Raw genomic sequence first — 26,159 nt, forward strand, 5'->3', positions numbered from 1 at the left:
ATGTGTCTTAATAGACCCACTCTTACTTGATCAGCAAGGGGTCACTGTAATGTTGTACTGACTATGAGTCATATTGCTGGTTGAGAGTTATAATGAGAGCATAATAACCTTTATGAATGCCAAATGAATACCAATATGTTGAGCTATAATTATAATCTTACAGTCTTGATACATCCTGATCTTGGTCATGACTTGGTCTCAGTTTAGGTGGTTTTGACTACACAAAAGAGGAAGCAGATCAGAAACTGGTGAGGCCTCTTACTAAAACCTGATTTACTCATATAATACGGGGAACAAATAGCTTGTGTCCAATATGAGTATGTTCCAAATAATTGCATGATTATTGACTTGAGAAGGGGAAAAAGTCCTGATCCCTGATGCAGACACCAACATCATTTCCCATCATGAATATTAATCCACTATCAGTGATTTCAAGGTGTGTTTTTTCTCAGCTACTGTATTTGTAAAAGAATCCCTCAAGATGCAACGAAGTCAGCGTCAGGATATTTACCTCCAGCTGCAGGAGGACCAGTGTGTGAGCACAATAACTGGAGGCTAAGATAAAAGTTGTATGGCTGTGTGTAGAGGCAACATGGCTCCCACAGCAGTGACTGTCTTCATCCTGGCAACAGACAAGCAATGAATGTGATGTATGTGTGCAGAGAAAATGTTAGACAGTGAGAACAATGTGAACTAATTCATGATTTAAATCGTGATTATATGATACTTAAAAGTCTTACTGTCACAAACACATGAGACAGCACTTTGGGTAGATATTTTGAATTAAGTTAAACTAAGGTTACGTGATGCTATGCAGGATTTTTCAGTTCCTCTTTGAAAAAAACTCTGAACTGAGAGAGCAGTCATGGTCCAGCAGATATACACTGTCTATGTTTCCATGCACACTTTAGGTTAAAGCTTGGTAGGCCATTTAATTGGACTGCTGCCATTGTCCAAGTATAAAAGCAGCAGGGGAGAATGGATTATTTGACAGGTTAGTATGTCCGACTCCACCATGGTAGGAGGAGATATGCATCGTTTCAGCTGGTTACTACTGGATCTTCATCCGACTGACCTATTACATCACATACCAAACAAGTTAAGAAGTGGCAAACTGGCTGCACAGTGAACAGCGAAAACATGGATGACTCTTTGGTGCTGTGGCATCACTGAGAACAGAGCAGTTTATCAGCTAATAAAATGTTTTCTGTGAGTGGTGCTGATCAATAGCCCTGACCAGCAACTGGCCACAAATGCAAACTTATCAGGGGGCAATTAAATTCACATTTCAGGCCACTCTGTAAAATATGTCACAACATGTTGGATAAAGTAGGAAATACTGCAATTCATGTTTTGTTGGATGTTATTTGTACAAGAAGCTCTGTCCAGTTACAGAGCACTTAATGTTGAATGAGAGGGTGAGAGGAAGTCTTGTAACCTGGTGCAGTTTTTGAGAAAATGTGGGAGTCAGGTCTATTTACTAGTCAAAGTTTTACTGTGGATTATTATTTTGTTGAAAGAAACGGATACGGAGGGTAGAGGTACACACTCTGCACTCTGTGCAGGTGGTAGCAGTGCAATGACTGATGATGTAGTGTCCATGCCAGTATTTTCTTATACAAGAATTTCATCAGTGAATCAACAGTTACTCTATGGGATACTCCTCATTGATGAATGTAAAATTACTCTACAAAGAAGAAAGGTTAAGTGATACAGGAGCAGAGGTAAATGAAGTCATAGATAACACAGCCGGTCACTTTAATGACATGACAGTGACATGGTATACAGCTGCTGAAGAGATGTGCTGACACAGCAAAAGGCCACATAAAGACAGCTAAGGGTCAGGCCTCATTTCAATTAACACTCGCTCCATTTAGCTCTCTGCAGAAAGGTCACAGAGAATGACTAGTGTGTTTAACACCTGCTGAGACATTCTGACATTTCAGCATGGTGTGTTAAAAGCCTCCAGTCAGCAGGGCTGTGTGGGGGGCAGTTCCTGCCTCACGGTCGTACGCCTCCATCAACCAGTCAAGTTGTAGTTTACATCCGTGTCTGTCCACACTGATAATTTATGTAGTGAGGAGTTTAAAGGAATTTAAGAAAAGGTGTTCGCTGTAGTTTCTTGTTGAAGTTACCACTTGTGTACCCCCTACTTGCAGTTAATAATCATTAAAAATATTAACTTCTACTTTGAGAGGTTGCTTTTCATTTTAATATCTGACTCCAGTAGGTTCCTCAAATGGTAATTTTCATTTTTCTCACTTCAAATTCAGATGTGTTGTCCAACCTACTATTCCAGACTTAAACACATCTGAAGACAGTGAACAATGGACAAGACCAGACAACGTTTGACCTGAAAATGAATCACTTACTAAAGTTGTCGTCAATTACTTGTGTACCTTTTTCATCAAATACTCAACTAATCATCTCAGCACTCCATTCAGCCACACAAACTTTTCACAAAAACTACATGCACAATAATGATTTCAGTGAGTATATGAACAAAAGGAGTGACAACTTTAAATACAAACTCTAAGATCCGGTCTGGAAACTCTAAACAGAGCACAGTGTCCATTAGTGTTGGGTGATATGATGATGTTAACTTACTGATCACATACAGTTGTCAACAGTCAGAAATTTTTCAGGGATGTGCAGGATTATTCAGTGGTGATAATATTATTATGTTTCTATAGAATGTGTTTATAAATGTGATGAAATGAATCAGTTTCCCAGATTAACCGAAAACAGATTTCAAGTTTCAAGTTCAATGTCACAATATACTTCTGATATTGTGACATCAGACTGACTGACTGTCAGACTGTCAGACTGTACATCCAGCCCTGCTCCCAGCAGACCTCACTGTGCACTGTGCAATACAACTCTACACATAACCCACTTCTCTTTTTGTTTTGCACCAACTGGGCAATTTTCACACCCATATTTATTACTTATTAGTTATATTCAATTGCCACACTGTTTATAATCATACTGTTTGTATTTGTACATATAGTATGCCTATACAAGTCTATTTCTATTTCTTACCTTTTTATTACATTGTTTAGATTTTATTCTATTATTCTATTTTATTATTGTTGTTTATTGTGAAACTGAACTGACCTTTGGCTGCTGTGACACACACGTTTCCCTGTTGCGGGATAATAAAGGAATTCAGTTCTGATTTTTCCTCATTTGCTCATGACCTTGGACCATCTGATGTCTGAGTAGTTTTATAGGGGAATGTATATATAATACACACCTAAAACCAAAGTCCAATTCCTTTATTTTCACTGTACATGGAAAAAAGACAACACCCTCTGTTTGAGCCCGCCCATTTTTTAAGCGAGTAGAATTACTGGAACATGTGACTGTGTTTGCTGCCCAGGTGTGTCCCATTACATTGATTATTCCAACAATAAACAGAGCTGAATGTCGACTCTCAGTTTCACCTTTGCAGAATGCATCAAATGTTTAAAAGGTGTAGCCAACAGGAAGACCAGAGAACTGTCTATGGGACAAAACTAATTTTGAAGATGGAAAAGCAATCAGAGCCATTGCACAAACATTGGCCATAGCCAGAACAACCATTTGGAATGTACCAATGTACTGGTGTACTCAGCAACAGGTGTCAAACTGGTAGATGAAGACAACATCAGCAGTTAATGACAAAACATTGTGAGAGCTGTAAAGAAAACCCTTAAACAACTGTCAGTGACATCACCAGCAGCCCGAACAGGGCAGGAGGTATCACAATCCATCACTCACAGGAGACCTCAAGAACAAAAGTACAGAGGCAACACCAGAAGATGCAAACTACCCATTATCAATAAGAATAGGAAGGCCAGATTGGAATTTGCCAAAAAATACAGAAACAAGGCTCAAAAGGACAAATTTTATGAACCGATGAAATAACGATGAACCTTTACCAAAGGGATGGAAAGACTACAAAATATTTTACCTGCCAACTTAAAGAGAGATGGAACCAAAGTGATGGGGGGATCTTCATCATGCAGCAAGACAACAACCCAAAACACACTGCCAACACATCAGTTCATCAGGGCAAAGAAGTGGAAGGTTTTAGACTGGCCACGTCAATCAAGATTTAAACTCTATTGTTCCTGCTAAAGATGAGACTAAAGGGAGAGACTGTGCTGAAAGCCTGGAAAAGCATCACAAAAACAAGGTTTGGTGGTGTCACTGAGTCGCAGGCCTGAAGTTGTGGAACAGATCTAGATGGAAATGGAAATGCTGATTTCTTGCCACACCCAACGCAAAGATTTTAAGTGTACAGGCAAAATAAAGGAATTAGCCTCGCTGTTCCAGTTATTTTGGACAGGCAAAGGAATTGACAAACCGTACAGTTGTGAACATCAATGAAAAGGTTAATACTGACACATATGTATATGTGTCAACCAGCTGCCCCAGAAACTTATTAATACTTTCTCTCTGGGTCTCCAAGCCCTAAAGTTAGGTTTTATTGCTCAAACCTTAAATGCAGCACAATGTTCCTCCACACTGATATGTGTGTGTGTGTGTGTGTGTGTGTGTGTGTGTGTCACTAAAGTGTAGGCATTTATTTTTTTTTTACCTCTGTTGTGTGATATACTGCATTTGTTCTTTTTAATCAATTATTTCTGCCTGATAGTCTGTGTTCCATCTAATCTATGAGTGAATTCAATAACAGTGTCTGTACCTCTTTGGCTTTCCGGTGTCTGTCCTTGCCGTCTCTGTCTCTGTCTCTGTCTCTGTCCTTGTCCTTGCCCTCATCTCCAGGGTGGCAGGAGTAGGAAACTGTCCTCCAGTCCCGTGGGGAGTTGGTGATGCTGGAGACCTTTGACTCAGTAGCACTGTTCTCCTCGTTCAGAGAGCGGGATGACCTCCTGGTAAACATGCTCTTCTTCAGAGCTTTGACCCTGAGGCTATCGCCGTTACTGCCGTCTGAGCAGCACCATTCTGCAGAAGACCCATTGTCTGTTTTGACATTGTGGCCAGTAGTGTGGCATTGGAAAACACGAGGTGACAGGGTGGTGTCGTGATGCTGATGAGGGTGGGGTTGCTGCTTGTCAGGGGTGGCATTGGACCCAGAAGCAGATGCGGTCTCCCCGTGTCTCCCGTTGGCCTCCGGCTCCTGAATCTTCTCATCCAGCTTGTTGAGTTTGGAGAGCACCTGGGAGATCTCACTGCGAACCCCCGACAGAGACTCCAGCTTCTTCTCAATCTCACCAATCCTCATCACCAGCTTGCACACACTCGATTTGAGCTCGTCGTCTGTGTTTTCCAGCGAATGGAAGAGACGGTCCAGCTTGGACTTGGCTAACTTGACCGTGTTGCGCTCAGGGGAGCTGTCACCTTCAGACTTCAGCGTAACCTGAGAGAGAGACCCGTTACTGGTGTAGCACGACGGCTGAACAATGCCCAGAGAATCACAAACACTCATATCATCTAGAAAACGGAAAATGTCACTTATATCATCACTAACGTTCTCAGAGTCCTCATCAGAGTGTTTGAAGGGGTGTCTATCTCTGTCACTGTACTTAGCTTGGAACTCCTTCACCTTCTTCTCCGCCTGCTCTGTTTGAGTCCCAACACTAGATGAGCTGTCCACTCCCTGAAAGGACTGACTCTGCATATTTTTGTCTCTAAACCTCTTGGCTGCTTCTCTTCTGTCCAAACCAGCAGGCCCACTCGCCATCAGTGCTACATCCTTTGTTTTTAATCCGTTAGTTTTCTTTGCAAAGCCAGATGGAGAAGCTACTACCTTTTCCTTTGGGCTCTGAAAATGGTGCTCGCTGTCGGTGCTGATGATGCTGATATTGCGATGGTGGTTTTCTTTGACTGGTTTGCTGCTCACAAATGTCCTCTCAAAGTCTGGAGGCCCATCCTCTGTGTTGAGGCTGAGGCTCTTCACCGGCCACGCTGGCTGCTTCCCTGCCCTGTTACTGTGCTTCCTGCTGCTGACGCACTCTGACACTGTGGTCGGACCAAAGTATGTGGACGCCTGTAGGTCGTCCAGGCTCTCGTGCTTCGCCCTCCGTCTGTCCTGCAGGGGGGAGTTGACTGTGGGCTCAAAGTAGGGGTTACTGTAGGGCAGTTCAAAGCTGTGGTTGAAGAAGGTGGCAGGCTTGTGCAGCTCCCTCCTGTGGTACATGTCAGCAGCCTTACTGCCCTGTTTGGACTCAGTGGTGATGACCTACAACAGTAACCCAGACAAGGACGGCAGACACAGTGCACTGTCAGTACTGATGGAATTATAACAATGCAGAATTACAGAACATCACAAAGGTTTGTGTCAGAAACACACGGCTGACAGATGGCTGAACTGAGTGAAAGAACTGACACACAGCAAAGAGAATAAATGTTTGGTGGAGCACTCGATTAAAGTGCATTCAGAGAAAAATAATTTATAATCAGTGTCAGTGAAACAGAATATTTTAACGCATTAAAATTATGTTTTCAGTCAATTACTGTATGTAAAACAAGTAAAGTACAAGTGCAGATAGATATACAGAAAAATGCTGCCTACATATTATTATATCAATACTGAAATATTTAACAGTAAATTGTAAATGGGCCAATTCAGCAGTATGAAAACTATTATTATTAAACACATTTGATCTACGGCTGCATAGTTGTTTCAAAATATCATCAAAATCACAATATGTCCAAGTGCAATGTCCAAAATGTGAGAGGCAGCAATTTTCTGCCAAAGGTCAAATGTGTGACAAAGCAGCATGATACAGACCGGACTGACAAGTCTTCTTCAAACCAGAAACCAACAGGTCACACCATCAGGATTTTAATTGTAACAGTGAAAATGAAAACTATAATGCAAAAATAATCATTCCCACTATTCATGAATCTCACAATATCTGTCAAAATATTGGAGATTATTTGTTGATTTATTGTGCAGCCCGAGTTACATCACATAAAACAGTGTTTGCTGTTCAAGCTGGTTTTATTCTGAATGTCTTCATGCACATTCAAACACTATTACTGATTCAGAGTAGCCCTCCATCTCTCACACCCTTTACAGCATCGTATGAACACAAACCTGCGGTGAGAAGGCAGCGAAGTTGTGGAAGTCCTCCTTGAAGACGTTCCTCTTCTGGATGCAGGAGTGAACAGTGAAGGGCTCTGGATGGCCCATGTGCCGCAGGGACTCTTGGTCTGTTGTGGACTCGCTGTCGATGTCCATGGGAAAGTAAGTGCTCTGCATTTCACATGGCGGAGAGGGTGGACTGCCACTGGAATACTGGGGCAGATGGTGAAGTTTGTCCAGAGAGGCTGCTCTACATTTCAGGTCCTTGCTGACACCCAGGAGGAAGTTGGGGTCTGAGGTGGGAATAAACTGCTGGCGGCTGTTGCACTCACTGGATTTAGGACAGGGAGGGGTGCTCTGAGCCACGTGGTGCTGCTGGGGGCGGTGATGATGATGGTGATGGTGGTGTCCATCCCTGGGGTGATCTATGTTTTCATAACCAGCCCCCATGTCACAATCATGAAACTTGTAGGCATCATTGTCAGACCTGCTGAGCTCCAGCGACTGGTTCTTGTGGAACTTGCCTCTGTGCACTATGGGGAGCTTGTCCTTGGCTATGCCTCCGTTCATCTGGATTAAGTTGAACATTGTGACGATGTCTGCTGCCACCATGAGCTTCTTGGACTGCGGGTCCTCCATGGAGCAGCGCATCTTGTCCTTGAACAGGGTGGCCGGGAAGGCGGGGTCCAGGCAGGCCGTGTAGAAGAGCAGGCTGCGGAGCTTGGCCAGGTGCACCAGGTCGAAGCGAGCACACAGAGACTTACACAGGTCCTGGTAGGACATGGTGTTGTGCTTAGTGTCCAGCTCCTCCAAGATCCGGACCAGGAACAGGGAGTATTCTGGGAGGGAGTCCATGGCTGCTGGGTGGCAGGAACCGGCCTACAGAGAAGGTCCTACCTCAGGAGAAGCTTGGTGCCTGGAAAAACACAGATGTTACATTGATTCAATGCTAACGTTTTGCTCTCTGCCCAGACAGAAGACAAAAAAGCATCACAGAATCAGAGATGCTCACTTACAAAGACCAGCAGGAGGCAGAGACACCGAACAGGCTGCACAGACCAATGCTACAGAACACACACTTTGGATTATGCATCGTAAAAAGGAAGACTAGAACCGAGCTCAGGCGTTTCTAGCAGAAACCATCCTGCTCCCAGTTAACACCGAGCCACCTGCATCCCGACAGTCGCCGCGCTGCAGAGCCGCCAACAGAGCGGGGCGCGTGCACAGGGACACCACTCGTGTGTGCGCACCATCACTCACCCCGAGTTGTTGGGAGCAGAGCGCATCATCATCTGATCAGCTCGGTGCAGCACAGACAGCCGACAGAGACAAGAAGACTGAGAGAGAGATCACGCGTCACCTGCTCCGAGGAGACAAACTTTAACCCTTCACATCATCCCGAGTGTGTGTGACCGAGAAAAGCACTAACAAGAAATCCAAACGCACGGCGCGTCCTCACATGCACGGGCACAGATAAATGGTGATGAGAGACATTTACTGTCATGGAGGGTTCTGATGTCAGTCACGGGTCCGTGTTCCGGCTCGGTCCCTGCAGGCTCCACGCTCTCCATTGTCCGGCTGTCCCTCCTCCTGGACCGCTGCCGATCACAGCTGTGCTGCTGTGCTCAACGAGCTGTCCGACAATTGAAACATGCCGTGCTGAAGACCAACAGCCGTCACACTGAGGACACAACACACTCACATCACCGGTTTCCGCTTTCAAAATAAGAGCCTGAGAGGCGCGCTCCTGAGAGAAAAAAGAAACCATTAAAGTTAGATATAGCTATAATATAAGAGCTTTAGTACTCATTCCTGAAATATATCATCTCATTTTCTAGATGGACCCGAGTCCATAAAAATAAAAGCCCCATAAAAGCTGCAAAACTTAAACATAATTTCAAAAGAAATTAAAATATCTCGATGAAATGTCACATGACTGCTGCTGAGGTGTCATTACATTTGGCTTTACAGGATTCACCTGCACACACTGACACTGTCACACACACACACACGCACACAAATACATACCAACACACATACAGAGTAGATCCTGATTAGCAGGACCTTGCTTGCTGTGTGTGTGTGTGTGTGTGTGTGTGTGTGTGTGTGTGAGAGAGAGAGAGAGAGAGAGAGAGAGAGAGAGAGAGAGAATACATGTGTTGTTTTTGCATTATAGAAATGCAGTTATATTTACCTTGGTTATATACATGGTATGTGAGAGAATTGAAAAGACAGACACACAGAAGAAGCTCCTGCACTGAAAGTTGCAGACTGATTGTCAGCATGATATCTTGCACCGTTTGACATCAGACAGCAGGTTACAATGTGTATTCCAGTGCTCATTCATTTTTGAGTCATTCTACAGCTGCGCTTTTATTGTGAAGGTACCGCGGTTTACTTCCGGTCAAAGCCTACTTAATTTTATGTAATCGATGCAGTTCTTTGTCTCCACTTAGAATGACGTAACTACAGCTACGGTGGACAACGGAGACATATCAATTATCTCCTCTGCTCCTTCCACGATCACTGTATTACTTCACATGATGATGTCACATATCTGCACGTGCTGTCCATGCACCAGCAAACAGTGTGCAGGATGCAGCATCATTCACTCACCTCACTCACCTCCTGCAGTGAGTTCAGGAGGACATCACCTGTGCATCTGACTTCATTCTCTGTCAAACTAAAGCAGACACTACACACCAGATGATCGCTCTGTTTCATGGTCACCAGCAAGCACAGATCAACTTTATCACCCACCACAGTGGAACTTCTGTCTTTGACCATACAGTACATCAGCATGAAAACAGGGGAACATGGAACATTAAAGGTTTTACTACAACATGTGTCTGACTGACTGGTGGCCCACATGACAATACACCTGGACACAGCTCTCCCTGCTCCTGTTTCACCACAGGAGTTATTTTCTGTCACCAGTCACAGTGACTTAGACAATTTCATAAGCTTCTTCCTAGACATAACTTTACCCCAAGGGACTATGTAATTAGGCATCTATTGTCATGTGAAATGATGAATAAATATCAAATACTCTATATTTGATTCAGTTTTGTTTTTTTTGTTTTTTTTGTACACGTAAAAAGAGTAAACTGACCACTTTAACTAAATGATAGCAATGTCAATAACAATTATCCTTTAATATGCCAACATACCATAAATTGTATCACAGCTATTAAAATCAACTAAATGGATGAATAAATAGTAGGGGTGTTATCCGTTATCCACGGACCCCTTTATTAATATAACCATTGACCGATTGATGGCCCGATTCTAAAGTTACGTATCGGTTGACAGAAGCTTTGCTGCTAATTCTGCAGAGTGTCTCTCGGTTCTTGTAAAAGGTTAAAGGTCAATGCAATATTCTAACGAGAGTAACATTTTATACCCGTTTTATTGTGAAGGACTTACAACCTCACAGTGTGGCTGAGAGTCATGGTTTTTCAGACACGGTAAGGTAGTTTATAAAGGGAAATGAATGTCTACATTAAACAGATGTTAAGAACTATATCAGAATGCATTGTATCATATCAGATCACATCTCATCAAATCGCACCACATGGTTCCATATTTGAAATGTATCGTCCCTGAATCGTATCGCAGCCCGTGTATCTAGATGTGTATTGAATCGTCTTTTGAGGGACAGATGCAAAACCCCTAATAAACAGGCCATCAAACAACCATATAAAGGAAGATTTTGCATTGAATTCTGAAACATTTCCAGTCTCAGATTTATACATACAGTTAAAAAAATGAGTTGATATTGGGATACTACTTGGTTGTTTATTCTGACACATTAGTTAATTTTTATATTGTGTTTTGTGAATATTTTCACATTTAAGGTATTTAACACATTTCATTTGATTTTTATTGCATATCCACCATCCATCCCTGGACACACCTTTCACTTGATAATTAGCACAAAGACAAAAAAAACCATGTATTTCTAACCATGTGCATCGATGGCAGCCTGACATCTTTGGCTCATTGTCCGGAGGCTGTGGTCCAGGGGTAGAACAGGCATCTTGGTATCAGAGGGTGGCTGGTTTGAAGTGTCCTTGGGCAAGATACTGAACCCCAAACTGCCGCGGCTGTGCACCTTGCATGGCAGCTACCACCATCAGTGTATTATTGTATGTATGAATTACTGTGAGTCACTTTGGACAAAAAGCATCTGCTAAAAGCACTAAAATGTAAACAATGTAAATGTTCTCCTCACTAGATGTCGAATATTGTTTTGCGGTAAGAAACCTGGACTTCCTGGAGGTCACGTGGTGGTGCCTGTGGTGCTGATGGGATATGCACCCATATCCCAATATCTCTCACTAATTTTGAGTATGTTTCTTGTCATGCTTCTCATTCGACTTGTGTGATTCATCAAGAACACTGGTGAAACCTGTAATACCACTGTGAAGTGGAACATAACACAACAAGGTGACACATTAAACAACAGGTTGTTTTGAATTTGATGCAGAATCGTAGCTGTTTTTGTTAGTGTGGGAACTTTATACATTTTTGTTTATGTATGAAAGCGTGTTGTGTATTCAAATATGAGTAAGTGTGAAAATGTGAAGGGATGTGCAAGGAGGACGAAGAGGAAGAAAGAATACACACACAATAATAATAATAATAATACGGGTGAGTGGAACAAACAAAACAAAGAACAGATGGATAAAAGACGAATGAAAGGCTGCTCATAAAAGGCTTATTTCTCTCAAACTTTGAGCACAAATGTGTTTAAAATCTGTGTTAGTGAGCACTTCCCCTTTGCCAAGATAATCCATCCAGGTGTCCTGACAGGTGTGTCATATAGAGATGCTGATTGGACAGCATGATTGTGTGTCAATTAAAGTCCACTCATCTGTTCTGTGTGTGATGAGATAGGTGGTGTATGGTCTGCCACATCTCAGCTGCTCCTACATTGAGGAAGGACAGAGACTTAGTCCACCATACAATTATAATGATTTGCCTTGTGGGCCCATTTGACCAAAAGTTCTATAGAACTATATACGTTGATAAATAACATTGGATATATTTGATGATTTTGGTCCCAAAGCTTTTTTTGGACTGGTAGTTTCATTCTTGACCACAGACACACTCCAGCAGTTTGGTGAAAGTATCTTAACTCAAGGTCTTTAGGTTTTACTGACACTTTCAACCAATAGATGAGTTCTTTTTTCTCAGGTTCACTCAGGCCATGTTCACACAGCGGGCAAAATTGCATTGGTCTCTTAAGTTAGATCAAAAAGACGGAGTGTCAGCACTGTTATTTGCAAGCAATCTGGTCAGATTTTCGTCTCCAGACTTCAGCTACATGTCTGCATGGGATGAAAGTAACTCCCTTGTGTACTAGTGACGCAGTTCTCCAACATGGAAGAACGATCCATCATCTTGCTCTTGGACCAATCACGCTGTCATTTTGCACAGCAGACTTCAGTGTCTGTGTGGACTGTTGGTCCCTGTAGTGTCTTCCACACTGCTCTGCCAGCAGTCGCATGGATTCAGCCCAGCCACTCGGACAGACATCCAACTCTCTGGGTTTGACACTTGAGACACTTTGAAATCCAGTATGAGCAATCAGAGAGCTCTGGACATTCAGACTGAGACACATCTGTAGGAATTTGATTTGAATCAAACATCTTTCAAATGTGGTTTGGATCCCATTTGGAAAAATCACATTTCTTGTGGTTTTTCTGTTGTCTTGTCTTCCGAAAATCAATCTATGATGATTAAGAACAATCCTAAAAAAGGGATTCAGGCTTGTAGACTGAACAACAGTCTCATCTTCAGGGGCCTTGCTGATTCAGGAGACTCAGACCAGGGTTTTTCAGTCCCCCGCCCCCTCATCAAGCTCTGCTGAAGCCTTAAAAATGACCCAAGCACTCGAACCAGGTGTGTTGGGGCAGCAAAACATCGAAAACAGGCAGGGCAGGCAGCCGACTGACACAGCTGAGCCTTGCTGGCTTGATTATTTGAATGGTCAGAGGGCAAAAAGCATAACACACCTGTCTTTGAAGAACTGGTAGTATTTCGTACAGTTCAGAGATAAACAATGTAGAGCTGTTAATCAACCTGCTGAGATGCCAAAGCTGAGGAAAAGTGGAGAGATGGATGCATACAGGTGGTGTGCAGCAATAGCTATGAATGCAGCCTGATATATTTCATACTTAAATGAAAAATAAAAATGACATTGAGCTCAGTGAACAGTGTTTAAAATGAGAATCACACAATCAAGTGAGCAAAACAGTGAGAAACACGCAGAGCAATGGTGGAAAGTAAGTCAAGGTCTCTGTGCTTCAGGTAAGGCCTGCAGGCCTGGAAGTAGCTGCTACAGCTGAAACAACAAACTCTTCCACCAATGTTACATGTGACATGACAGGTACAAAGCTTAAAAGCTACAATCATTTAAAAGTTACAATCATGAGAGGAAGAGACAGGTAACAAGCTAACCTCCCTTCAAAATATCTACAAAGAACAATGATATTCCAGGATCCCTTCATCTCCATGACAACTGAGCAAATCATCTTAAAAACATGAGATGCAGTTGAAAAGCTCTTTAAGCCCTTCTCTTAGGCCACGTCAGCAGAATCACTGGTCAGCACAGTGCAGTCCCTCAGGGCTGGGCGTCAAGAGGAGGTTTTGGTCTTCCCATTATGCATAAGAAGAAAACTGCCTCACCATTGTTAAAACACAAGTGAAGGACAGAGCACTGTAGTCTACTGGAAAGACAGACTGGAGTTGATGAAGGCTGATGACGAGGGAGTATTGAGAACAGACGACTGAGATGAATGGCAGAGCAGGGGATAAACAAAGAAGATGGCAGGGTGGGAACGGCTGGCTGGCAGACTGTAAGGCAGATGATCCTGAGGCACAAAGAGAATATAAGTTAGCACAGGGAATAAAATCAAAAGGAGCAAAAACACGAGTAGAGCCTGAAGTGTAGCTAAGACAGTGGTGACACAACAGTCAGATGGACAGCCAGGCTAGCTGTACTGCAGGCTGCTGAGCAGGTGAGAGCAGGTGTGTAGACTGGTGATTGCTAGAAACCACCCCCACACAGAGTCAACCAGACAGAGAGAAGACACATTCACGCTGCCTGGGAGGACAGTTTGGTTCTGCCTCTGACAGAAGAGAGACGGCGTCTGTGTGTGAAGGTAAGCCGACAGACACGACAGCAGCGTGACGGTCTGATGGCGCTCAGTCTGACAACCAATCAGATCTTTCACTCATTAAATAAAAAAGAAATGTCCCACAAATCAACATTACATTGTGGCAGCAGGGTGGGACTTCAGCATCTTATAGGAGGAAAAAGATACTGAAAGTATACATGGAAAGGTGTCGCCATCCTGCCTGTCCTGCCAACAGCATCTTTCCCTGGCACAGAGAGCCGGGCGGCTCCTGCACTTTACTGGAGGCGACTATCTGACCAGATCTAGTGCAAAACCTTTAACTCACATGTCTTTGTCTCCTTCCAGTATTGTGTTGTTGTAGTGTCACTGTCTCTGAGGGGTAAAAACAGGGAAAACACAAGGGGCAAAATGTCTACTCATTTGTACCCAAGTGTACGCACGTTAAGGCTGGGCGGATCAATCCCAAAATATTGATCCTACCAATACTACATACTCCTTTTGAATATAAAGAGATCGGTTTCAGTTTCACTTTTCTACATTGCGCTCTCATATTTAGATTCCATTTACTAACCCTAACCCTAACAAGAGCTGTCTAAAAATGTTCCGTTGTCATCAACATGTACGCCTTCTCTTTGCTTCTTCACGGCTGTGTTGCTGTCGTGTTGTGCACATGCAGCGCTCCTGGTACGCACCCTGACCACTGGTGAGAACTGGTAATGAGAAGAAAGATCAACAATGACTGACTTTTTTCCTTCCTAAACAAACTAAATAATCAAACTCAATCAACTTTTATACTGTTTTTCTTTGTTTATATGTGGTGGACCCTGCCACCTTTCTAGCTTGAAATAGTGTACATTTACAGAAAAAAAAAACAAACATATTTATGAGTTTGAATTAAAACCTTGTTAACACTGTAAATATTCCAATTCTGACTAACTACATAACGCCCCTTTCAACTATAGACGATCACATAGATCATATCTGATCTGATCAGACTTGGAAATCTGCATGGAAATTGGTGTGAGTACATTTTCTGTGTGTACACATGGTTAATACACTGGCCCCAGGAGTCAGAGGGTTACCAGCCACAGCCAGAACAACCAGTAGCTGTACTGGACCATTCTGATGACATCAGTTTGTTGTTCCATATTCTGAGCTGCATACGAGCTCAAGAAGTAAAGTATGATGTAAACATGCCTTTGGTCTTCAGTTTCATAAGTGCAGCAGACTAAACATCTTTCTACCATTATTTTTATGTTTCTTACTGAAGAGCCCAGAACGAGTTAACATCAGCAAGCTGAGCTCAATCTATGCTGGAGTTGTTCATTTCCTGGCTGACTAAGCAGCCTTTAATTTGACTGAGTGGAGAGGTGCAGGGCTGGTGAGGAGGAGGGGTCTGAATCAATTGAGGGGAGCCCAGATGTCATAAAAAAACCTGAGGGCTAATCTGACACACACACACACACACACACACACACACACACACACACACACACACACACACACCAAAATTGGAAAGCACTTTATAACATGCAGTTTGACAGGGTTGTGTGCTATTGCCAGGATCCAGAACACATGTACAGGATTCATACAGTCATTAAAAACCTGGACAAGTCATGGAATTTGGAAGTTTTGGAAAAATAAACAAACCAATAAAGTTTTGGAATAGCCATGAAAATGTGTTTCACAAATACCTGTATAATAGATTATATGTGGTCCAGTTAATATCGACCGAGAAGAATGTGAATACTGTATTCCTGTTGGCCTGTTCTGCCTTCCTCAGAGCTGGGGAACGCTCCACATCTCTGTCATCCAAACTATTTCATTTCTAATCTGAGCTTTCATCCCAGCTCTCTGCACCTCTGTGGCCAACAGCAGTGCCCTACGCTCACCTGAGTGTCCGTTCACTCCACAGTCCACCAGCACCACCATGAACACCATCTCCTCCTGTTTCCACCTCGGATACAGAGACTCAAGCCTGAGTGTCAGCCCATCTTCACCTGCAGGAACCTTGCTCTGTTCAGTAAATTACCTTGAACTCCATTCCCTGCCTTGTGTCCACTTCTGGGTCCTACAACCTTTCACAGAGTGAAACACATTATGTTCAACGTGAACTATTCAGGCGGGCAGGTCATAAAATTGACATCTTCCTTCATTGCCATGCATGTCTCTATCTAATACTTTTATGTTTCTTCTACTGGAAATATTCTGCTGAGTGATCTGTCCCGTTGTTCCTACAAGTCTTCAATTTTCTTTGTGGGGTTTCTTGTTCTACACACATACAGCTTCATCACCTCCCCAAGTATTACTTCACCACAGTGGAGTCTAACCACCAAACTTTCTCATTCTTTTGTGCACATGTCAAATAAATTTGCTCAAATAATGCGAGTCTCTTCTGACTGAAATGGTGTGGCTGCTACAGGTCAGCTGATTTCAGTCACTTTTTCTTACCATCATGTTATATGGATTAGTGGTAATTAATCTCCTGAAACAATCAATAATTTGAACAGTACTCCTCACACACACACACACATTTCTGCCACAGTATTGTTAATACCTTTTCAGTCCATCAAATACCCACAACATTTGCAGACATTTACTTTTTCTAGATTACAGCTTTGAAACTGTTAATCAAAGAAAGAGTAAATGGACTGTGTAAATGAAGGGCTTTACAATGTGCCTCTCATTCATCTGTTCACACACACACACACACACACACACACACACACACACACACACACACACACACACACACACACACACACACACACACACTCGGGCAGGCAGATTTTCCTCACCACTGCTGCCAAGTGCTTGTTTGTGGGGGAATGTTGGACGTCTGTAATCTGCCCCTGATCTGCCTCTGTCATATGGAGGTGTGGTCACAAATACTGAGCATCACACTCCTTCTGCTGTGGGGCTGTGACAGTGAAAAGATAAGCATACATCACTTTTACACACTGAAACAAAATATTTCTGTGGTGAACAGTCTCAGGAAACCAACTCTCTTCAAAGTATTTTTGTAGAAAATGGAGGTGCAGCACTGTGGATGGGCCCACCTACACCCCTCCCCACAGTCAACAAATAATAATCCTGCCAATCATCCAAACAAATTGATGTTTAGAACTAATAAGTATGACAGATAGGATACTGTGTTTTATTTATGCACATTTAAACAATACATCTGGTGTGTCGCTTGTAATGCATAGGCTGTAAACCATGAATAATAAGCAATCTCAGCATAAATGTGTTTAAAAAACACACTTGTTGTCTTTCACAGCATGAAATCAGTTATTTCTGTTTTAGCAGAATGGTAGAAAACTGTCAAAGAAGGGCAAGCAGTATCAACTTCCTTAGCCTCAGAATTTAAACCCTGGTGCCGGGCCTGGATTAAGGAAGCTTTCCAAAATGTTAAACCTGCTTAGAATTAGAGAGTGATCTTTCAGAGCACCATGCTGTGCATGTATAAAAGGTAACCCTTCCACAATTATATTATGTGGACACTTTTGCTGCATTTTTTTTCACAGGGGCAAGAAACCAATCAACACACCAGTCAGTCAGGCAGACACGTACTGACACAAGAAAGTGGACACAGCTGAGGCCCACGCTATCAAACTGCAAGATGTGACTTGCAGCATTTCGATAATTTTCTCTTGGATTTGACGACCCAAATGCTGCACCACACGTGGGACCTATGCATGATGATGGAAGACTCATCAAAGTATCAGTCTGTATAAGCCAGGTTCTGTCAGAAATTGTGATGATTGAAGTCCTGTGCAGGCTTAAAAAACAGGATGAGCAGCAGCAGAAACCTTTGTCTCCAAAAGGCTGTCACATCTAAAACACACTGGTCCAAATGTGTTCAGCAACAACACACCCCTGGGTACATCAGTTAACATACAGTAGGGGGCACAGAGGATACACAGCTGACTGTATCAAGCAGGCACACCAGACTGTAGTCACCATTTCTGTCAGGTCCAGGTTGACCACAGCAGATACACCACTTGTTTAGAGAACAACCTTGGCGCTCCTCTGATGAGAGGTGAGGGCGTCCTTCTTGCATGAGTTCCTCCTGGGCAACAAGGGGGAACTCTGGGATCGAGGGTCAGACGGGGAGCTGGACATTGTTCAGCGGATGAGTGAGAGGGTTGGTTGGGAGCAAGGCTGGCCAAACATGAGGTGAGAAAACTCTGTTTCACTGTTCTCAGATGCGATAATCAATGCGAATGGCTAGGGAAATTAACTCCTCTAGGGAGGCAGGCTGATCACGAGAGGCTAACTTAAACTGTGAAGACAATCTGACAACCCCTGATAAAAAAATCCCCTTGAGTGCTCACTCATTCCACCCAGTTTCTGCTGTGAAACTCAACAGAGTAAGCTGCTGCTGACTTTGTGCCCTGCTGTAGCACTACCAAGCAGCTAGCTGCCTCTGAACCCTGTACAGGAAGGTCAAAAACCTTACGCATCTCATTAATAAAGGTTGAATATTTATCAAGCACTGCAGATTCACCCTCTCATAAGGCTGTGATCCACTGAGCTGCGTGGCCAATCAGAAGATTCATTACATATGCTGTGCGGGATCTATTAGTGGTGGAAGTGGAGAGTTGTAAGTCAAACACGTGGGAACACTGAGGGGGTAAATGAAGTGCCTATGTCACCAGGGTAATACTCAGGATGGGGACCTGGGTCGTGGACTGGCCAGAGAGTATCCAAACAGCACTTAGCACTGGGAGACCATGGACTGCGTCTGGTTGGTGAAATGATCTGTCAGCAGGAGTGGAGGATGCCAGGGCTTTTAACCTGGTACTGATTGCTCAATCTGCTGCAGGTGTGTGTGATCAGCCATCGCTCCGGCCAGCAGAAAGCCATGCCCAGCAACTCCACAGCACATCTGTAACACATAAGCACAAAATATCCACACCCAGAAAAAAAAACAAAAACAGTCCAAATGTTACCCTGAGTGGCATTGTTGGTAATGTAGGCATCATGATTTCAAAAGAAGTCCGGCAGTCTAACGTAACACACTGCGACACTGTTGGACTCATCATAGACACTTTGAAAACAAATGATCAGAACTGACACAGCAGAACACAGATATCACCTTTTAATTCCACACATTCTTCTTATTACACACACACACACACACACACACACACACACACACACACACACACACACACACACACACACACACACACACTGCAAGATGCAGGCATGCTGAATATTGCATGAAGGTGATCTCTCCTCTATGTAAAATAAAGCCTGCACAGGATTCTAAATTCTAGTCAATGTAGAGGAGCAACTGGAATTATTAGACTGCAGGATGTGGGCTGCAATAACAGGAGCCAAACGTAGAAACAATGCACAGAAAACATGCATACACCACTCAACATGTTTTCCCCTCTTGACTGTTCTCAAGACTGAGCAGAGTGACTTCAGATCCAGTGAAGTTCTATCACACACATTCTGCTGTGAGTAATTACAGTATCTGCTCTCCCTGTTCTGCTCTGTTTCTTTCTCCTCAGGATTAATACAGGGGAGACAGCCTCCAGTGTTAATGTTAATGATCATTTTAATGCTTAAGTGGATGTTCTCTGCGTGCCTTCAAGCAGAGTATGCCTTTCATTTTCTCACTGATTTTTAATAAAATAAGGCTGATGTTGAGAGAGAGACACTGCCCTTATCATTGATCTATCCAATCCAACCCTTTTGAGAATTTCATATCCTTTATAGAATTCCTGTTGGCAAAAGTCTTAATTATAGTACACTGTAAAGAATGCATTTTGTTATACTTCCAGGCAGGAAGGAGGATTTTGATGCCAATTAATGGAGAAGGGGAGCTGAAGAGAAAGTGTATTGTTAGTGTGTCTTAATAAAAATGAGGTCACTCCTCATAATCTCCTGAGTTAATGGAGTCAGGCTACACCTGTGGTGGACAGGTGGGTGATAGACACAGCAGGTGGAGAACTTCTGTATGAACTTCTGTAACTTCTGTAACAGTTTATGGGAATAGGCTCCCAATGACTGCTTTTATACCAGCAGTAATTGAAGCTTAATTGGTGAAGTTTCAGGAGCAGGACCATGACTCAACAGCGCCAACTTCCACATTTCTATAAATAACCACCTGACCCTCTCCTCTGCTTCGCTCTCATATTCATTCGCTCTCATATTCATTCGCTCTCATATTCATTCGCTCTCATATTCAGCAGAAAGCACAGCCAAACTTTTGCATGAGCAAACATCTTTAACTCACCTCACCATGGATTTTGTTTCTCTCTCCCTGTCCAACGATGATCTTTTCCATCGAGATCAGGACCATAATTCACCAGTAGCCGACGTCTCCTCCATACCCGAGACCCTGATTTCAGTGACATCAAACGATGTCCAGGATGTGAGCGACTTCAAAGAAAACCAACTCCGTCTCATCCATGGTCCGTATTTCACCTGGTTCATCTCTTCTCAACATTCAAGACTATCATAGCTCACCCGACAAATCCTCCATGTCTCCCAGCCCACCTCCTTCAGCAGCTAAGAGAGGACAAGGAAATTCACGGACGGAACGTTGCCGTTGCTGGAGTTCGCCGACCCTTTCGCCTCCAAAGATGGCTCCAGCCTCCCACCACTGTCCGACAACACTGGTCAACCCTGCCCCCCGAGATCCCCCGGCCAGAATTTATCTTCCAATATCGCCGACTGGAAAGTAGCCACACTCCAAAAGACTTTAAAGGATAAAGAGATTACTTTTCCCCAAACGGACAATAAAGCAAAACTTTTGTCCACATTCACGGCCGCTCGTTCCGTCAACACCTGATCGCTTCCAGGTGACATTATCACACACACCCCTACAGGCAGTGACGTTGACGCTCTTGTTTCAGTGAACACTTCTCGTCATCACTACACTCCAGAGGGAGCACACAGATGGATTCCAGGACCCTCCAACTTCCATCAGGATTATCATCACCAGCTACAGCAACCTACAACGTCAAGGGCAAACGCCACAGCGCCCACCGGCATCCAGTTCCAGCCATCACCGCAGCTAACCTTTGCGGGGTTCTCCTAGCATCGGGATGCCAGAGCCCAACCACTGCTTTTTTCCAACAACAACAGCAGCTCACTACAGCCGGGGTTCCTGGCACTGGAATGCCAGCACCGGGGCTTCCCCCCAGCAGGCAACCTTTAACTTTCCTCTGTCTACAGCCAATCTTCCCATCACCACCCCAACACTTCATTTCACTTGCTTCCCCAGTTCCCACCAGTCTACGTAGGCAGATAATTGACGGTAACTACATTGACCTCGCACTCCTAATCTTGCCTTCCCTCCATCAACCACCTGCAGAAAGATTTATTGAAGGATACAAAGGGTGCCCCCACTATAAAGTGAGAGCACCCTCATGTTCCAGAGAGCTTACTCCTACAGAGTTCACTTACGCCTTCTCCCTTTACAGAGACGTTCTCTGTTCAAAATTCCACACGCGACGCAACAAACTGGACGATTACTTGTCCATTATTCTAAATCTGGCCGTCCACTTTGGTGGCAATGGTTTCTATCAATACCACACACACTTTGCCTCTGAAGCTGCCTCTCACAGTTTAACAAGGCCACCTGCTGGGGCACTCTCGACAACAAGATTTACTGCCAAATGAGAGTTTCAGCATTCTATCGCCTGTCGTCGGCAGCTCCACCAGCACCCAAACCCCTTAAACAGGTGTCATTTTCACCTTCTGTCATCTTTCCCATTACCAACGGCATCAATAAAAAAGGCAGACCCATCTTGCACCAAGGAGGTTGTTTCATCTGCAACAACTTCAACAGCACCACATGCACCATGTTCCAGTGCTTCTGCGGCGGGGGCCACGCCTGCCCAGCATGCCCGCACAACCCTACCTCACTGAAGCCAGGTGAGCACTTATCAACACCTATTAACATCACAGTTTTAGCAGAGGCACTTCGTAACCACCCTGATCCAGTTTTCGTTCAGTTTCTTATCAAAGGATTTGAAGAAGGTTTCCACCCCCGACTTTCCACACAACCATCCATCTCCTTCGAGATAAAAAATCTTCAGTCGGCCATAACCGAGCTGGAATCAGTCGACCGCCTGCTCGCTAAGGAAGTTAAGGAAGGCTTCATGATCCGACTGTCCATCCATTCTCCATTTCCTAACTTCCGCATCAGCCCCCTTGGTGTCACAACCAGGAAATAATTTGTCAAGAAATGCATCATTACGGATCTTTCAGCACCCCATGGCAGTACCATTCCCAGCATCAATAGCTTGATCCCGAGTGAAGACTTTTCCCTTCACTACGCCACCATCAACCATGCCATCGCCCTTATTAAACTCACCGGTAAGATGGTTTGCAGCAGCATGGCCCCCAGAGCTTGCAAATGAATGCCAGGTCGCTTCCTCTGGGCTCTTTGAGATCTACCCCATACTAGCCACCACCATCTTATGGGGACATGAACTCTGTCAGAGTTTCCCAATCAAGAAGGCCTTAGCCCCGTTAAGTTGTCTGTGGAACATGTTCTGTGATGTGTATACTGGACACATTTCAGTCGGGCTTCAGAACACATCACAGCACAAAGTCCGCTCCCCTGACCTCCTCTGGGTGTGACCACCATGATCATTGGCTGTCTCTGGGTTCAGGAAATGACTCTTAATTCTTTTAGATCCCTCCCATCTCCTGTGGAGTATCACAGGCTTCCATTTTCGGACCTACTTTATTTTCCGAGTACATGCTTCCTTTGGGATGTACTTTCAAATAATACAATACCTCCTTTCACTGTTAGGTGGACGACTCCCAGCTGGACCTCATTACCTCAAATGAAAATCATTCCTGTCAGTTAAGGATCTGGAAACTTTGATTTACTTTGCATCGATTACTGTAATTCTCTTTACATTGCAATCAGTCAGTCAGCCCCATCACACCTGCTGCTGGTTCAAAATGTACCAGGAAAAGAGACCATGTCTCCCCCCTCCTGGCATCTCTTTACTGGCTGCCAGTGAAGTACAGGATTCATTTTAAGGTTCTTTTATTTGTGAATGGATTGGCGGCTGGTGACATTTCAGAGCTGCTCATCTCTACTCCATCCCAGGACCGCTGACCCACTGCTGCTCTTCACTCCATGCACCCAGCTAAAAATCAAGGAGGATCGAGTATTTTCAGTTGTTGGTCCCAAACTGTGGAATAGTTTGTCACTAACAGTTAAACTGGCTCCATCCGTGGATACATTTAAACATGCCTATTAATACATCTCATACATTAGCCTGCATGAAGATGCCTCATCACTCATTTTAAGGCCTGTCCAGTTGATCTGTATTTGCTCTGTGTCTGCTTCTGATTCATTAGGATGCAAATAAATCCGAGCTGTATTCCTCCTGTCTGTCTGAGCGGCCACGGTTCATTAGCAGCCTTCTTTGAGAGGTAAGGGTGGAGAGGGAGGAGAGAGGGCAACGTCCGACTGTGGCTCACCTTAAAGCACCTCACATCTATAGGACAAGATTAACCATGGAGTTATGAGGTGATAGAAGAGTTCTAACAAATGCAGTAGTACTCCACAATACCTGCAAACATACTGTAAAGATCCACACCAACTGAAAGCCTTACTATCCCATGCTCCTACGGCTCACCACAGGCATCAGCTCTGATGACAACACCACAGAACCAGCTGTTTTTTGGGAAAATGTCACTATTTCTATAGAGGGTGTAGTAAAACAGAGCATAGGTAGAGTCAGCATGTAAAGCATTAGAGTCTGTCATAAATTATATGAAATATGATTTGATGGCTCAATTTCATCTTATGCTGAGAGAGTAGTTGCAGGATTGACACCCTTGCCAGTAACACTATCCAGTGTCGAGCCATGAGGTGCTTCTCAGAGTGCATCAGTAAAGCAGGCTGTTGAAGGTGATGGGACTGGAGTGGTCTTTTCAAGCAGATATAAAATAGTTCAAGTGTGGAACCAACTTGTCCAGCTGCCAGAGTAAAGACTGACCACAAAGATCTTTACCTGGATGTCTTCACAATATTTTTTCAGGAATAATTTGTAAATAAAAAACAATTAAATCAATTTACCATGGAGGAAGGAAGTCTGAAAAATGACAAGGCTGCGAAAGGGATTGCTTTACAGGAACATGTAAACTGTAGCTGACAGAGAAGACAGGTTCTGTGATCTCAGTTTAGTGCTGGCGTCTTATTGTTAGCAGCGGGTTTGCAGATGTAAAGGCGTCCCTGAAGAACAAGGTTCATGTCTCTGTTGTGGTCGTTGGGTTGTGTTTCAGTTCTGTGTGCAGTGACATGAACAATTGTCTGTTTAAAACATTCACTTAACAAACCTGATATGCTCGAAGGCCTGATGGAAGGGGCACCACTTTGTGCAGGACACAGATATTAACAAATCAATCAGATGTACAGCAGCATCTCACACAAGCTGATAGGATGCAACCTGCACAAGTCAGGGGCTAAAGAGACGAGAGGGGCCTGTGAGAGGCTGGTGACCAAACAGATAAGCAGGCTGTTTTTTAGTAAGCGATTGTGTTGAATGTGAGAGGCAACTGGACTGGTCTGAAGCTGTCCATGCTCCGTTGTGGAAAGCAGACGTTGTTTGGAACTGACCCAAAACATCCAGTAAACCTGAGCTCAAACCTGAAGTTACTACACTAACCACCAATGCTGCTTCACAGGACAGGCGAAAAAAAACACACCAGAATCCACACAGAGATGAGTCAAACTAATGCATCCCCTATCTCACACTGAATATTTAAAGTCTTCGTTGGAATTAAAAATACAACAGTGGCACAGACTAAAATGAAAACGCTATCGAGCGTCAGCTGACTGACGAGAGAAAAGACACATCAGTCTCAGTGACTGCCAGCCTGCCAGGCTGCTGACCAGCTCTCCATCATGCTGATGAACAGCACTCCTCCCCCTCTCTGTTCTCCCTGCACAGGAGGCGTGATAACACACAAATCCTCTCCTTCGTACGCTGTTCACACACACGCACACATGCACACACACGCACTCACGCACACACACACACAGGAAGGTGTGGCACTCACCATAACTTACAATGAAGGCTGACTATCAGTTGTTTCATCACGAGGCACCTCCTGGTTCCTGAACACAGTTATCTTTTTTAAACTGTGCACTGAAAGAGATTCCAGAAGATGTTTAAGCTGTATCTATGGTAATATCGGATAAATAGTCTGCAGACACTGGTGAATGTAACTGTGGCTCACTAGCAACTGTCAGCTAAAAACTAGCTAACATAAAGAAAGTCAATGCAAATGAAGATGATTTTAAATGTGTTTTCTATTGTATTCAGTGGACAATGTAAAGGAATGTTGAACATATCCTGTGTTTGACTACTAACTGCAGGTCAGCCTTTGACAACAGACTCAGATTCCAACTCATCAACTGTACCTGCATTGGCCCGACTAAAGTAATGGTTGAAGGTTTAAAAATGAAAAACTCTGGGGGTGTGGAGTTAGAAATAGCTGAGCTCTCTACACCTCTCTCTCCTTATCCTTGCTTGCTTGAGTTGGGGAGTCCAAACTGCAGCCTGTGGCAATGTGTGATCCAACATTAATTTATATGGCCTGTGAGTTGAAATACAGTTTTATTGTGAATGGTAGATGCCACTATCATTACTTATAAACGTATGCAACATGCTCTCATAAGTCAATCGTCATTCAGTGTATGACTGTTTCCACATTTACAGGAAAACTACTACATCTAATAGTTGGAGAGTGCCAGTGTTGGGTCAGTCAGACCAGAGTGGCTGTGAGACACAGTTATCGCTGGGTTAGGTGCAGGCAACAAAATACTGAGGATAGATTCAGGACAAGATTGTAGTTTGGATTAAGACAAGTGAGCTACATTAGCAACACGAAGGGTGTGTTTCATGTGTCACATACTTACCAAAATAACTCACTGATGGCTTCTTGCTTCACACTGGACATGAACAATGGTCTCCTGGGTAAAA

The 26,159-nt window shown here is 43.8% G+C and overlaps 1 protein-coding gene and 1 long non-coding RNA gene across 12 annotated transcripts in view; both read right to left on the minus strand.

Annotated features, from left to right (window-relative positions):
- Positions 1-8,708, minus strand: part of minar1 (membrane integral NOTCH2 associated receptor 1) — a 36,565-nt gene extending 27,857 nt beyond the window's left edge. For 5 of the 9 annotated variants that reach the window (XR_005074785.1, XM_037096327.1, XM_037096330.1 and 2 more), the window contains exons 1-3: positions 8,535-8,708; positions 7,049-7,952; positions 4,691-6,187 (exon numbers count right to left, since the gene is read on the minus strand). Coding sequence is in view for 8 of the 9 variants with exons in the window: in XM_037096327.1 (XP_036952222.1) it covers positions 4,691-6,187; positions 7,049-7,891 (2,340 nt within the window). In the remaining variant the exon portion in view is untranslated. Of the gene's footprint in view, positions 1-511; positions 623-4,690; positions 6,188-7,048; positions 7,953-8,052; positions 8,218-8,296; positions 8,493-8,534 lie in introns of those variants that run through there. The other 4 variants (XM_037096332.1, XM_037096331.1, XM_037096329.1 and 1 more) reach the window with 3 other exon arrangements.
- Positions 8,709-12,766: 4,058 nt separating this feature from the next.
- On the minus strand, positions 12,767-25,325 carry LOC119018228. 3 transcript variants are annotated; one of them, XR_005074683.1, is made up of 6 exons: positions 25,234-25,325; positions 18,864-19,072; positions 18,202-18,762; positions 16,980-17,101; positions 16,074-16,259; positions 12,767-13,914 (listed from the first exon to the last, which is right to left on the minus strand). It is a non-coding gene; the product is annotated as an uncharacterized LOC119018228 (long non-coding RNA). The 3 variants fall into 3 exon arrangements; XR_005074682.1 differs by having other exon boundaries at positions 18,692-19,072; XR_005074681.1 differs by having other exon boundaries at positions 18,202-19,072.
- Positions 25,326-26,159: the final 834 nt, after the last annotated feature.

This window comes from Acanthopagrus latus, chromosome 4 (genome assembly GCF_904848185.1).
Source record: "Acanthopagrus latus isolate v.2019 chromosome 4, fAcaLat1.1, whole genome shotgun sequence".
NCBI classification, from domain to species: domain Eukaryota; kingdom Metazoa; phylum Chordata; class Actinopteri; order Spariformes; family Sparidae; genus Acanthopagrus; species Acanthopagrus latus.